The sequence below is a fragment of the Schistocerca cancellata genome, chromosome 5, assembly GCF_023864275.1.
Source record: "Schistocerca cancellata isolate TAMUIC-IGC-003103 chromosome 5, iqSchCanc2.1, whole genome shotgun sequence".
In the NCBI taxonomy this organism is placed as follows: Eukaryota; Metazoa; Arthropoda; class Insecta; order Orthoptera; family Acrididae; genus Schistocerca; species Schistocerca cancellata.
In genome coordinates this window covers 459,746,125-459,761,209 of record NC_064630.1, presented here as the reverse complement: position 1 = coordinate 459,761,209, position 15,085 = coordinate 459,746,125, and the positions used below count along the sequence as shown (strand labels likewise).

The window sequence follows — 15,085 nt, the reverse complement described above, 5'->3', positions numbered from 1 at the left end:
AGACCTACTGTAGGAATTTTGATGCATGGCTCATACGGGCTGCAGTTGGGTAGTCTCTCACGCTTTTAGGCGCTGCCTTATGCTAGCAAGCGGCGTGTGCTTGCTTAAATCGTTTATTTTATAAGGAAGTGATGATATTCTGTTACATACCGTTGTTCTACGATTTTCAGTTACAACTCTACGAAGCGCCCTGTAAACAAAGTTACCGTTACACCGGACAAGCCTTCTAGCCGAAGATACTTAGTGCTTTCCGTGCGAAGCCGAGCAGGTCGCTAGTAATTAGGTAAACCAAAGTGAACAAGTGAAATTGAAATGCAAGGAAAACGACCAGTGCTCAGTCAACATATATGCATTAAGTTAGTACCTAATACAACATGCCAACGGTGAAACTCCTGCCCTTCAAAATAAATTTAGCTTTACAATAACAAGGAGGGCACAAAGAAGTAGGCAACGAAAGGCCTAATAGCTATACTTGCTGTAAGGGATGACAAGAATATTAAAATAACAGCACCAACGTCCAAAACTAAACCAACTATAGCCAACACATCTAAGTCCCAAAACTAATGTAAGTACAACTAATTAACAAGAGATAATGGCAAATATTTAATTAATGCACGCGGAAGGAGGCTACACAAAGCTGGCCACAAAACAAATCAGACCAGTAATTCAAGAAGGCCAGCAGTTAGAAGTCCTGAAGTAAATCCTTTAAGCACAATAGACAATAAAACAAGGTACACCCCATAAGGTTTAATTCACACAGAATCTTCGCACACTAAAAGTATACCAGATAACACCGGTAGGTGTTGCAGGTGCCCTTCTGTGATGGCAAGGTAATAACTAGCACAGGTTAAGTTGGCACACAGGCGTCTGCACAACAGAAGTGCACAGCCATCAGACAAGACAGCTGGTATCTGCTTGCATCTTGTCAGCACGACCTTCCCTAGAGCCAACACACCAGGCATCGTCTGCTCTCCTGCGAAAGGAATCCCTGTCTAGAGCTAGGTCAGGCCCAGACCCCGTCAGACTGCCCCCACCTGCTGGTTACGCAAACTTGCAGCTCCGTCTTCTCCAGCTGACTCCGTCTCAGTTGTTAACTTGTTGTTGTCTTCCCTCGTTGGCTCTATGTATAGTGACAACATCTGAGCTACAGATCATCGCAGCTCCAGCGTGGCGGCTCTGATTATCGATGGCCTCTCCCTGAGCAACTGACAAGTCAAACTTGAAACGCCCCTCAAGCAAAAGGGAATACAATGTGACTTGATTCACTCCTTCATCCGACGGTCTAAAGGTGAGTTGTCACGCGGTCATAATGGAAAACCCCACACTTGGGAAGTCCCCCTAGCCCAGAAAACTAACTGTGGGTAGGCCACGCCTTCAAGATCTACGATATGAATTTAATGAGCACAGCTTAAGCGGATTACGTGGATTTTAGTGGCCCTAGCTATATACACTCCTGGAAATGGAAAAAAGAACACATTGACACCGGTGTGTCAGACCCACCATACTTGCTCCGAACACTGCGAGAGGGCTGTACAAGCAATGATCACACGCACGGCACAGCGGACACACCAGGAACCGCGGTGTTGGCCGTCGAATGGCGCTAGCTGCGCAGCATTTGTGCACCTCCGCCGTCAGTGTCAGCCAGTTTGCCGTGGCATACGGAGCTCCATCGCAGTCTTTAACACTGGTAGCATGCCGCGACAGCGTGGACGTGAACCGTATGTGCAGTTGACGGACTTTGAGCGAGGGCGTATAGTGGACATGCGGGAGGCCGGGTGGACGTACCGCCGAATTGCTCAACACGTGGGGCGTGAGGTCTCCACAGTACATCGATGTTGTCGCCAGTGGTCGGCGGAAGGTGCACGTGCCCGTCGACTTGGGACCGGACCGCAGCGACGCACGGATGCACGCCAAGACCGTAGGATCCTACGCAGTGCCGTAGGGGACCGCACCGCCACTTCCCAGCAAATTAGGGACACTGTTGCTCCTGGGGTATCGACGAGGACCATTCGCAACCGTCTCCATGAAGCTGGGCTACGGTCCCGCACACCGTTAGGCCGTCTTCCGCTCACGCCCCAACATCGTGCAGCCCGCCTCCAGTGGTGTCGCGACAGGTGTGAATGGAGGGACGAATGGAGACGTGTCGTCTTCAGCGATGAGAGTCGCTTCTGCCTTGGTGCCAATGACGGTCGTATGCGTGTTTGGCGCCGTGCAGGTGAGCGCCACAATCAGGACTGCATACGACCGAGGCACACAGGGCCAACACCCGGCATCATGGTGTGGGGAGCGATCTCCTACACTGGCCGTACACCACTGGTGATCGTCGAGGGGACACTGAATAGTGCACGGTACATCCAAACCGTCATCGAACCCATCGTTCTACCATTCCTAGACCGGCAAGGGAACTTGCTGTTCCAACAGGACAATGCACGTCCGCATGTATCCCGTGCCACCCAACGTGCTCTAGAAGGTGTAAGTCAACTACCCTGGCCAGCAAGATCTCCGGATCTGTCCCCCATTGAGCATGTTTGGGACTGGATGAAGCGTCGTCTCACGCGGTCTGCACGTCCAGCACGAACGCTGGTCCAACTGAGGCGCCAGGACTACATCCAGCATCTCTATGATCGTCTCCATGGGAGAATAGCAGCCTGCATTGCTGCGAAAGGTGGATATACACTGTACTAGTGCCGACATTGTGCATGCTCTGTTGCCTGTGTCTATGTGCCTGTGGTTCTGTCAGTGTGATCATGTGATGTATCTGACCCCAGGAATGTGTCAATAAAGTTTCTCCTTCCTGGGACAATGAATTCACGGTGTTCTTATTTCAATTTCCAGGAGTGTATTTCAAAGCAGGGATTTAAACACAAAATAATTAAATTGCAGAGAAGGTGTCTAACAGAAGCAATATTTCGTTTAAACACGTTAATTTATTCACTAAAAATATCAGTTATAAGCATAAACCATGAGAAAATGTAGAATAGTTCAGACGCCCTGCTAAACCCGTAGGACAGGACAGGTAGTTGGAATTGTGGAAAGGGGCCAATATGAGCGGCTGTCGGTTACACTCGTACACATATAACTTTATTTATTTGATCAAACATTACAGTACAAATTCTTGAACTTACTTATCGGCTGAATACGCCACAATATCTTATGCTTTAAGGGCCCAACCACTTTAATTTTTTTGAAAACGGCTAAAAGTCATTAACTCAAAATTCAGACTCCAAAGAGAATATTTAGAGGGCAGAAGGCCTCACGTTAAGTACGTTCTACAATTTGGCTGAAGGCCCAGAATCTAACACATGAAAAGCAATAACCTTAATTTGAAAACGGCTGAAGGCCCCATAACTTAAAACTCAAGGTAAAATAAATTTAAACAACAAAGCCTTATCTTAAATTTGGCTGAAGGCCCCAAACAATCTAACACTTGACAAGCAAGGAACTTTAATTTAAAGCAGCTGAAAGCCCATGACTTAAAACACCACTAAAAACAATTCAACTTTAATTCAAAACCATCGGCTATGAGCCATACTAATACACACAACAGAAAATAAGAAAAGGCAGTGCATCTAACGGCGCTCAGAAGTTTTGGGGGTCGGCCAGCACTTGAAATACTAACGATCACTTACGTGAGACAGGCAGTCGGTCCAACCATTCTCGATCCGACGACAACTCAACCAGCAGACAGTCAACGGATCCAACGATAAGGTAACTTGCATTCCACTCGACCAGCACACAACCGGGAGTTCAATGCAAAACGAAAAAGGTATGGTAGCCCACAACCAAGCATACATTAAGCTGTCGAACTACACACCATACTGGAGAGCGACAACACGTTGAGGAAAGGACACTGCCTGCATTTACGTCAATGACCAGGGCAGGTAACCGGAACGTTTACGGCCACAGGGCAGAAAATTCCGCTGGGGCACTTCAATTGCAAATAACCAAATACATTTAGACTCCACCTGATGGTGGCTAAGCCTTCGTCATCTCGAACACACACGTTGTTGCTCGCGGGAATGTCCCAACAGTTAACAACGAGAATCAAACGGCACAATGTGAACAGTCTTGACTTGCTGGTAAATTAAATCCAAACTCATCTTTCGTCTCCAGGGTCGGTGAGCCACGGACCTCGTAGCGATGGGAACAGCCCCACACACTCCGACACTGCGTAGAGACCACCAACGAGCCCAGCTAAACTACGCCCCGTGGAGATTTCCTCTCTGCCCCACGCCAACCGACTGACTCCACACATCAGCACGGAGACAGCATTAAAATAACTGAGCAGTCGACATCACAAGCTACACGCAGTTTTACGAACACTTGCACGAAGGACTAGACAATACTAACGGCAGCGACTGTGCAATCACAAGGACGAATCACGAGTCGGCACACGCAGGCTATCCATAAGCGATCGCCGGCTAACATACGCGTCGTCCGACAAGACGACCGACCGACGACCAACCAAGAGATACGTATCGGCAACCGTCGGGCGAGTCATGGCTGTCCGGACCTCACTGCAGCTGCGCCCCGACTGAACTTCTGCCGCGTCCTAAGTCAAACACTGTCAGGTCGGAACTGCAATGCTAGCGCCTCCCAATTCACTAGTAGATCCGAACTAACTCCGAACATACGACAACCGGGAAGCAATAGCAGTCAGCAAAGATAATATGCCAGGGCTTATATCGATAAGCGCCACTGCTGCCGCTCATGGGCAGGCAAAGCGGCAACTCAGTGACACCAGTAATTGAATTAACATAACATACAGTAGAAACAGGATGTCAAATGAGATATGGCGCGAACACGAGCCACGCACGGCTCAATGGTTTACAAACACAAATTCTAGAAATTGTAGTTAGTAGTAATAATGTAGCTGCCGACACTAACATCAATCAGAAAGGTTGTCGCAGAACTTGTTAATCCCTGACGAAAAACAGTGACTCTAAATCTGGTGATTAATTGGAAAGCTCACACATTCAACCCAACAAGGCTGGATCTGGGACAGGTACTCGCGCAGAATTCTGCAAGTGCTGTCCAATAATGCCCTTGAAGCCTTTGCTGCTCCTCATCCTCACCGTACTTATACACGACCGCCTCGGTGAATGCAGCCGTCTTGTGAATGGCACTCAATTGAAGACTGCTTTCTACATCTACATCTACATCCATACTCCGAAAGCCACCTGACAGTGTGTGGCGGAGGGTACCTTGAGTACCTCTATCGGTTCTCCCTTCTAGTCAAGTCTCGTATTGTTCGTGGAAAGAAAGATTGTCGGTATGCCTCTGTGTGGGCTCTAATCTCTCTGATTTTATCCTCACGGTCTCTTCGCGAGATATACGATATACGATATTCGGCAGGGCAAGGCTCGAACATCCTGTTTAAGTCCCTTACGCGTTAGCGCGCAAAGTGTTGTTTGCAACCGGCTCCGTGCAGCTTACTTCCTCCGACCGTGGCGTAATCACAACGAAAGCCGACACTTCAGTTTTACAAACGAGTACGCTCGACCGAAAGCATTAGAAATTGAACAATTTTTACGAGATGACGTTTGCATCGATTACCACGATATAACAGGGATTCATCTTTCTACCGTGAGAAGCGTGATTTACGAGAAACTGGTGGACGACGCGGCTTGTGAAAAGATTGTCAAAAGGACAAGCGACCTTCAGTTCAGGCATTCGGATGGACACATTGGCCCTGTGAAAGTGGAACATGCAGGTCTCGGCCAGAGGACGGTCCGCGTGTTCGAACTGTCTTTTGAGATGCCAGCAGAGATGGTGATGGCAACGTTGAGACCCTACGGTAATGTGATAAGCCACACGGCGGAAAAATGGGCACACTTTACCACGTACCCTTTGAACATCGGCGGATGCTGTGCCATCGTAATTTACGACGGCCAGCCAAAGACCTGTTCGGGATGCGGGCAAGTGAGACATCTCAGATCAAGCTGTATCCAACGCCGTATCACGCAACTGCCGACGGGGAAGGAGAAGACGTCGCCCGATCTAACCATGCTCCCATCGGCATACTTGTAGACCCTCCAAACTGTTCCGTTTGATCATCGACCGTCGACAGAAGCGTCGCCTTCAGTCGACACCGAGCAGCCTCCAATGCAGCGTCAGGTTACTACAGCAGGTCTTTCTGCATTGTCAGAGCAAGCCTCAGCATAAGCTTCGCAATGCGAGGAGGGAATGGCTCTGCAGAAGAGGTTGGCAGATTTGGTGGTGAGAACCGATGATTTTGTCCCTGATGGCAACGACCCCCAGTCGTTGTTTGATGTCGGCACTCACGTCCGCAAACAACGGGCTCCTAATCGACGGTAGAAACGTCGACTGGCTCCGTCTGATGCAGGACGAAGTCAACAGAAGAGGAAGATCTCGTCCCCAACAGGAAAATGGGGTTGTTGGTTCCCCTGATAGGATTCGATCAGCAGCGGATTCGAATGAGACCTCTCACTGGGCCATGATTCTAGATGAAGGGCAGCAGATGGATTCAGTTATCTGATCCTGTCACGGACGTACTGCAACCTTTGCCCACCCCGTTAATTCCGAGGGATGACTGCAACACAAACAAGCCTGTCCGTGTGGGCCGACGATGTCGAGGTCGTGATGTCTGCTGCAATAGTTGCTTCACGTCGCGACAGTTAAATGCCACTTGACATACGAGGGGACCCACTGTTGACAGTGGGGCCTTCTTCCGGTCTTCCATCTCCATCTCTCCCAACAGGTGCCTACAAACCGCCTTCCAACGTCAGGCCTACCGAAATGGCACCATCAGTCTCAATGCCATCAGATCTGAGGTCAAGGTGCAGATGTTTCGTGACTTCTTGCTTGCAGCAGATCTCGACGTCGCACTCCTCCAGGAAGTGCGCATCGACCAGTTGCTGTCTGTTTATGGATACGACATTTATAAGCATAATGGCAGTGGTAAAGTCGTTCTTATGAACGGAAGTGTCGCGGTCGACGATATGACCTACCTATCGTCAGCATGAGGATTTTCTATTGCATATCAGGGCGTCAGGATTGTGAATTTGTAAGCCCCCCTCTGGTACAAACGAGAGACCCTTCGAGATTTCGAGGAGGAGGTCGCGTCCTTATTGGAAGGACGCTATGATCAATCATCGTAGGGTGCAACATTAATTGTGTCCTGTCACCACGGGATTCCACTTTAACACATGCAGTAACTGCAACGCCTGGTGCAAGACCTTCGCCTTGTCGACACATGGCGGAGTATCTATGGCAACAGACAGCGAAACACATATGTTACTGGACATTCAGAAAGTCCCCTTGACCGGGTCTGTCTCTCCCAGGGAGAAACACTTGATGCTGACGTGTGGCTGGCAGCCTTTACAAATCATTATGTCTACCTGTGTATCATCTCCCTCCCACGATAGAGGGCGTGACGTAGCAGGAGAGCATGGAAGATGAACTTAGCACTCCTCGAGGATCCAGAGTGTAGCCAGAGGATAGTGGAGACCTGGAGGAACTGTGAGAGGTAGCATCCGACGTTTGCTTCCATTATCCAGTAGCGGCTCGATTGCGCAAAACCTGCACTGCGGCGTGTGATGATGAATTACGGTCGAGAGGCTATGTTTTGGCAACGGCACACCATAAAATATCATTTTATGCTACTGCGGGAGATAGCCGCCCAGCCACCGTCGCCAGGGTGTCGGGCCGAGGTCCACAGACTGCAAGCAAATATTACAACGCTTACACGCCATCGTCTCGATGGCGCGCGAGTAGCCAAGACCGGATCGGGGATGAAGAGTCGGCCATGTATCACATTATCCACGAACGTCGCAGATGTTGGAGAGCTGGAAAGGCTATATGTTGAGCACCTGATGGCCCGAAAGGGTATTGCCAACGCCTTCTTGGATCATTACCGGCGGTTCAACGGCGTAGAAAACCAGGATGCTGTCTCGGACCCTCGATGACTACGCGTCGGTGGCCATGACGGACCCCAAACAGCAGAGGACGTCGCCGATGCCCTCAGCAAAGGGACGAACAACATATCACCTGGTTCAGATGGTCTCCCGATATAGTTCTGTCGTACTTTCCATGGCGTTACGATGCCCCGATGGGCTACAATGTACCAAGAAGTGATGGATCCTGCAGTGCAGATGCCACCTGCCTTTGTCGACAGCATACATAGGTCCCCAAGCCATCTTCCGGGCAGGGAATTGACATTAACCAGTCTCTACGCTGCTCAACAACGATTTCAATATATTTACGAGGATTGTGGCTGTCCGAATTTGTTGTGTCCTGCACCGAGCTCTTTCTACCGATCACACCTGTCTTGACGGTACCAGAAACGTACAGGCGGTGCTCAGTGATTACCACCATGTCACTGCACTGGCAGCGGCACGTCGCGCGCACGGGCCCTTAGTGTCAGTGGACTTTGACCATGCTTTTGATATGGTATGCCTTAACTGACAACTGGCCTTGCCCCAGTCCTTCATAAACACCATCATGAGCCTTTTGGATGATGCGACTTCACAAGTTTCACTCAATGGATATATAGCAAGCAAGATCACTATCGCCCGCTTTGTGGGGCAAGGTTGCTCCTGTCAGTGGTTATGTATACCATTGCCATGGAGCCACTGCTACATGGACTACGATGACGGCTGCAGGGACTTACTTTGAGAGCCTATACCTTTGTCTGCCGAGTGTCCGCGGACGATCTGATGTTTTCAGTGCTTTCGCTAGCCGAAGTCCAAAGGTCACTGGACTGGACTGCCCAATATAGTGCTATAGCCGGAAGCCGCGTGAACTTGAAGAAGTCTGAAGCGGCTGTCATTGGCAGCGGTGTCCCAGAATGGAACTTGGCCCCAAATCCACTCTGGAATACTATCAAATGTCTGGGGGCTATGTTTACGGGTGAAGGTCGACGGACGGCAAAATTTGCCTCTACTCGTCTCCTAGAAGGCGCACTTATAGATATCCACAGCAACTTGCTCCAATCTATGAACAAGGTACAGCAGGTGTCTTATGTCAACACCTATCTGGCTGGCATCCAGGATACACCATTTGGCCATGATCCTCCGGATGCCAAAGGTGATAGCAGTTTACAAGCAGTCTTTGGTTACTTTGCCAGTGCAGAAAAGACCATCAAAGTGCGAAACGACACGCTTATTCTCCCTACCACAAAGGGCAGTCTCAGAATGGTAAATGTGTGGGTTGAGGCAGCTGCCTCATATGTCGCCACGATGGTGAAGATGTGGAACCACCACCAGCGCAGCTTCACAGGAACTCCAATTGAAGATCTGGCACGCACTTCTCACGAACTGCCCACTGCAGTGACGCATATTTCGCCACCAGTAACTGACCTAAAGGATTTTTTGTGGACTTCAGCTATGTCAACGCTGCCCTGCCGAGTGAGTGACTGCAGAGGGACCTTGATGCTTATTGCAAAATGATGCGAGGCTATCCCTGAAATACGATTGAGAGCAGTATATCCTCGGTTACTTGACCGGTGGTCTGGCGTCCAGTGCATTTCGCTCTTCTAGATTCCGATGCAAGAACGGCCTGGTATTTGGTGGTCAACCACAAACATGTGGATCGCCAGAGACTCCATTCCGTACGAATGGTTGATTCTCCATTATGTCTTCAGTGCTCTCTACCTGTTACAGATGAACACCATCTGGAATGTGGGTACACCATGAAGGTGTGTCAGCGAGCGACCCCTACAGCAGTGACTTCAACATCCCTTCTTATGCCAGATATGACGCTTTATCCACATACTAAGATGAATGCAGTGATATGGATCATGCGCCTGACTGCATTGTGTCTTTACCATGGCGACGACAAACACTTGCTCACTTTTTCGACATTCCTGTAGAAACGATTCAATCTTCTACGACGCCACCGGTGGTTCCACCAATACTTTTGCTAATTATCTGGGTAGTGTCTTCTTGGACCCTCCTCACAGTTCTGGTGTGCCAGGTATGAGAAGTTAACCTTATGTGCACGTTAATTTTACAGAACGAACCAGAACAAGTGACAGAATCGTATGAACCCCTTCTTAGTGAAGACATACCTGGCCCGAATGATGGGTTAGAAGGATCAGTGGGCATATTGAACTATGGCAGCAGTGGGTGTCGTGTCCAAGTTGGTTCCGCCAAAAGGACGGCCTTTACGTTCTATTATTTATGCTTTAATTTTTTTGTTGGTTGGCTACCGTCCATATCCCTAGAAGGACACCATTGTAAGAGTAAAGATATTTTCATAACCTGACCTTCTGCTCCACAAAGAAAGATGATAAAATAAAAAATAAAAAAACTAATAGGCAATGGTTCGGGGACGGGAAGACGAGACATTGTGGCCAGGCCTCGGGTTCGACCCTGGCCATCCTGCCTTCACAGGCCTGATGCCGACAGCTCTACTTCTTTTCTTAAAAAGTGGGTTAAGACAAACAAAAAAACACGAGAGCGCATCGCTACTGCTGCTCCATGCTTGTATGCTAAAATGCGCTAACCTCCCCCTCCCAGGTATACAGCTGACATGCACAATATGTGCACAGCTCCACACCCCTATAAGAAGATTAGATGCGGTCCTCCTCCGTGTCTCCTCAAGAATTCTCTCAATTCTGGTGGATAGTAAAGTAGCCCTATTTTTTTCCCGCCGAACACTGCCTGCCTACCAATAATAAAAATGCAAAATACAGCGGTGCAGTAGCGACGTTTTTTCTGTCACACAAAATCCTGTCAGAAGTACACTACAAAAAAAAACTTGCTAGTACTAAGAAACGGCCACTTCAATGGCGTCTCCATGACGACACTGACTTATATGCCAATCGTACCATTTCAAGACCAGCAACTAGCCTTGCATCAGAGGGCCTCTGAAATTCCATGAGCAGCTCACGAGGCTAGACCATTACTTTCTGGAAACAATGTTTTCCTCCTAAAAGTTTCAGATGACTATCTGCAACGGCCCTTCGAAAAACATGAAAACGCTTTGCACTCCTGCTTCTAAAGTCGCCACCCCAACCCCATTTCAGCCGATGAGCAAGGGTAGGTAGTAAAAACAACAGCCACTATCCCTGGTGCCCTCGCGCCTGGCAAGCCAACGCCTAAGCCACCAGACTACTCTCCCGTCAGTGACCCTTTTTTTCCATTCCGTCAATCCCATCTTAAATCCAACGCATGGTGCCTTCACATACACAAAATGATCCACAGACACAATCTTATTTTCAATTAAATTGGCATGTAAACCGCCTTCATGTAAGCCTGCTAGATGTCGCCGCTGCATGTCAGTTTACGTTCAAAAAATGGTTCAAATGGCTCTGACCACTATAGGACTTAACATCTGTGGTCATCAGTCCCCTAGAACTTAGAACTACTTAAACCTAACTAACCTAAGGACATCACACACATCCATACCCGAGGCAGGATTCGAACCTGCGACCGTAGCAGTCGCGGGATAACTGGCATGCGTCGAAGTATCATCTGTGAGACTGCGTCATAGTCTCCAAACTAGAGAACAGCTTCTACACAGCGCTAGCGTGACACCTGTTAGGTGCAAAGGATCTTTCGGTTCAGTTACTACACATATGCAACACATTAGCCTACGTGTCGTGCTGTAAAGTACCCTCAGACGGGTCAGATGAAAGAACATTTTCCACGAAAAACAATCATAGTAAACAACAGCTTGTGGGTGATCAGAAGATATCTTGACGGATATCCAAGTTGGCCGAATGACATCGAAGTGTTATTTACTGGACAAAATATTGTGGCTAGCCTGTAGCAGATTACAAAGAGAGAAGACTCAATGTTCCGACGATGCTTTTGTCTAATGTAAATAATTTCACAATATTGGTCGCCTACAAATGTGATTTTGCGCGACGCTACCGTAGCTCCTAGGCAAGAGCGAAAGGATCGCTTCAAATTCAGCGCATAGAGATTATAGCAAGATTTCCCAACATGAAAGAAACAGCGTTATTACGATATACAGGATGAACTAGAACACCATCGAAAAACTTTCAGTAGTGGTAGTATGGCACAAAACAAGAAAAGATGTCTAGTAGAAAAGGGCTCTAAAATGCATATTTTAAGAGCTATGAGCAATTTTTCATCTTCTTTACTGCCAGACACATCTATTTTGCTGAAAGTTCTTTGCATTCCTTATTTTGAAAGGTGGTAGCATGGGCAAACCCAAAAATAAGGTCTAGTAAAATTGGCTCTAAAGTGCGTACCTTAACAGCTGTGAGCAGTTTTTCATCTTCGCTACAACGAAACACATATGTTCTACTGGACAAGTATTCGTAGCTCTTAAGCTGTGCATATTATATACCATGTTTATTTTGCATTTATTCTTTTCCGTGTTTCGCTCTACACCACCTCTGATTGTCTGTCGGTGACTGTACTCTTTATCAGGAGCATCGATGGTTGCAGTTTTCCCTCCCATCCCACCTCCCCCTCCTTCCACCGGATATTAGGTAGCTGTGAGTAACTTTGCAACAACAATGATATTCACTTCCAACGAAGCTCACTACATTGTTTTAGTGCTCCAGATAAACCAGTCCGCACTTAAGTTATTGTCGTATGTCAAACAACCACACGCACTTCGTACACTTCAGATGTGTGTATGACCGAACTTAATTTCTCTGTCTCGAATTACGTTTCAAGATTTTAGTGCTGCCATGTTCTGCGTCCTCAGCTTTACAATAGATTCATCATATTAGTCTTCTAACCCTATTTTCACTTTTTGAGGTTTCCCTCGATTATGTTTATTTCTTCCAGAATGAGATTTTCGCTCTGCAGCGGAGTGTACGCTGATATGAAACTTCCTGGCAGATTAAAACTGTGTGCCGAACCGAGACTCGAACCAGGGACTTCGGCTTTTGCGGGCAAGTGCTCTACCAACTGAGCAACCCAAGCACGACTCACGACCCGTCCTCACAGCTTTACTTCCGCCAGTTCCTCGTCTCCTACCTTCCAGGAAGGCTAGTTCTGCAAGGTTCGCAGAAGAGCTTCTGTGAAGTTTGGAAGGTAGGATACGAGGTACTGACGGAATTAAAGCTGTGAGGACGGGTTCTGAGTCGTGCTTGGGTAGCTCAGTTGGTAGAGCACTTGCCCGCGAAAGGCAAAGATCAGCAGTTCGAGTCTCGGTCCGGCACACAGTTTTAATCTGCCAGAAAGTTTCACGTGTATTTCTTATTTAATTTAAAATGTCTGTTCAGACATGTGTATCTGTAGGAAAAGGCATTGCTGACGATCCACCCCTGTAGTAAATATTATGCAAATATTCGCTGATGGCGAAATCTTTCACACCAGCTTTGACACACGAAAATTTGTGCCAGACCGGGACTCGAATACCGATTTTCCGCTAATCGCGAGCGGTGTAATGCGTCAAAAATAGTTAGCACATCTATACGTAAAACAGCTAATGTCAAAGAATTCGCCCTCAGCGAATAGTTTCGCATGTGTATTCCATTGCTTCAGCTGTCCCTAATGCTTTACAGGCGAACGCATTAACTACATGGCGCGTCCAGTCAGCAAGCAAGCGCTGCGGAAGGGTAAGATGATGGAGCGCAAGTTCTATCTGGGCACCATACAGATCTCGGAGTACGAGCTGCAGGCCATCTGCAGCACCATGAGGCACAACGGCAAGAAGTACCACCCGCTAGCCAGGAACTGCCAGGACTGCTCCAAGGACCTCTGCCGCCGCCTCGGCCTCTCGCCGGGTGTGGCCAACGACCACCTGCTGGTCTTCCTCTGTCCGCCACTGGCGCTCCTGATAGAGCTCCTCAGTTCCTCCTACAATGCGGCCACTAAATTCGCAGCGTCCAAAAGCACGAATGCATTCCAACAAGAAGAAATGTAACAGTTCCTTACCTGGCGCAACGGGGTTCGTGATTCTTGCGTAAATAATATTATGTTAAAACCTATATCACGTATTGTCACAATGTTCTGAGGATGAATACATTTTCTATAGTAAACTCAGGTATTACTGAAGAGGATTTCTAACTTGAAGCTTAGCATTTGTTTTAAGTGGAACGTAAAACCCACAGGTCAGCTTCTCGCTTGTAGAGCTCTACCTGTTGAGCAATCTGGATCTGGCTGAAGGGGACCTGCTAAGTTTCAGTTCTACATTCCGGAATTCCAAAGATTCTCATTAGTTGACCAAACCTAACGCTGATAATAATTAGTCAGTCTGTTAGTGACAAAGAGAGAGGGATCTAACACAACGTGCAAAAAACTTTTTTTTGTGGACTCATAAATGTTTAATTTGTACTCTTTTTCTTAAAAAATATGAACTGTAACTTGTAATTTTGCTTCACTTCTTTGCCATTTATTTAAAATTCAGGAAAGGTTATGAAAAAATGATGTACGTTTGTTACCCATACTTCACATATCATGAACAATTTGGGGCACACTAGTCTTTAAAAAGAAGGCTTTGAAGCTGCCTAAAAGTTATCGAGGTTCATAGTTCATTTGTACATCCACCTGTAACTTCCCTGCCTGGATAGTTTACTGGTCGGATATTTATCACCTAGCTTCAAGTGAGGCTCTAAATACAATGTTTCTGTAAAATGTGTAAAGTTCCTCTTGGTGTGAACATCTTTGAATAGTAAGCTCGCTAAAACATTATTGAAATAAAAATCAAATTCAAATACTAAGATTTAGGTGATTTATGCATAAAGACTGGAGATGTCTTATATACTTAGAAATTCACTCTTCCTTTTAGCTAATTATTTGTAAATTTTAGATGGCTTTCATGTACACTAAAATTTTCAACCATCCATTTACAAGTAATTGCTAATTATCACCTTTATTTTTCGATGGTATTCTGATCCACACAGGTATTTGTATCCTCGACTGACGACACAGATGTGTCTGCCATCACAGTCTGAAGTGCTGATGAAACGAGAGATTCAGAATTCCAAATGACAAACAGTTGAAATTTTTACCATTACGGGTATAATTTCCTTTTCATTGAAAGCAGTAACAGAGCAACAGTGGATCATGTCAGACTGTATTCCTACGTGAGATTTGGCCTAATAATATCACTCACTAGAAAAAAATAAGGATTTATGGACGGCAAGAATGAAGAGTTATCGGCGGTTAGTATGTCACTACTACAGCTCCGCCAC

The 15,085-nt window shown here is 47.2% G+C and overlaps 1 protein-coding gene across 1 annotated transcript in view; it reads left to right on the top strand.

Moving 5' to 3' along the window:
- Positions 1–14,567, top strand: part of LOC126188601 (uncharacterized) — a 32,221-nt gene extending 17,654 nt beyond the window's left edge. Inside the window, exon 3 of the mRNA XM_049930203.1 lies at positions 13,454–14,567. Within this exon, the coding sequence (XP_049786160.1) occupies positions 13,454–13,815 (362 nt within the window). The 3' untranslated portion in view covers positions 13,816–14,567. The remainder of the gene's footprint in view (positions 1–13,453) is intronic.
- Positions 14,568–15,085: the final 518 nt, after the last annotated feature.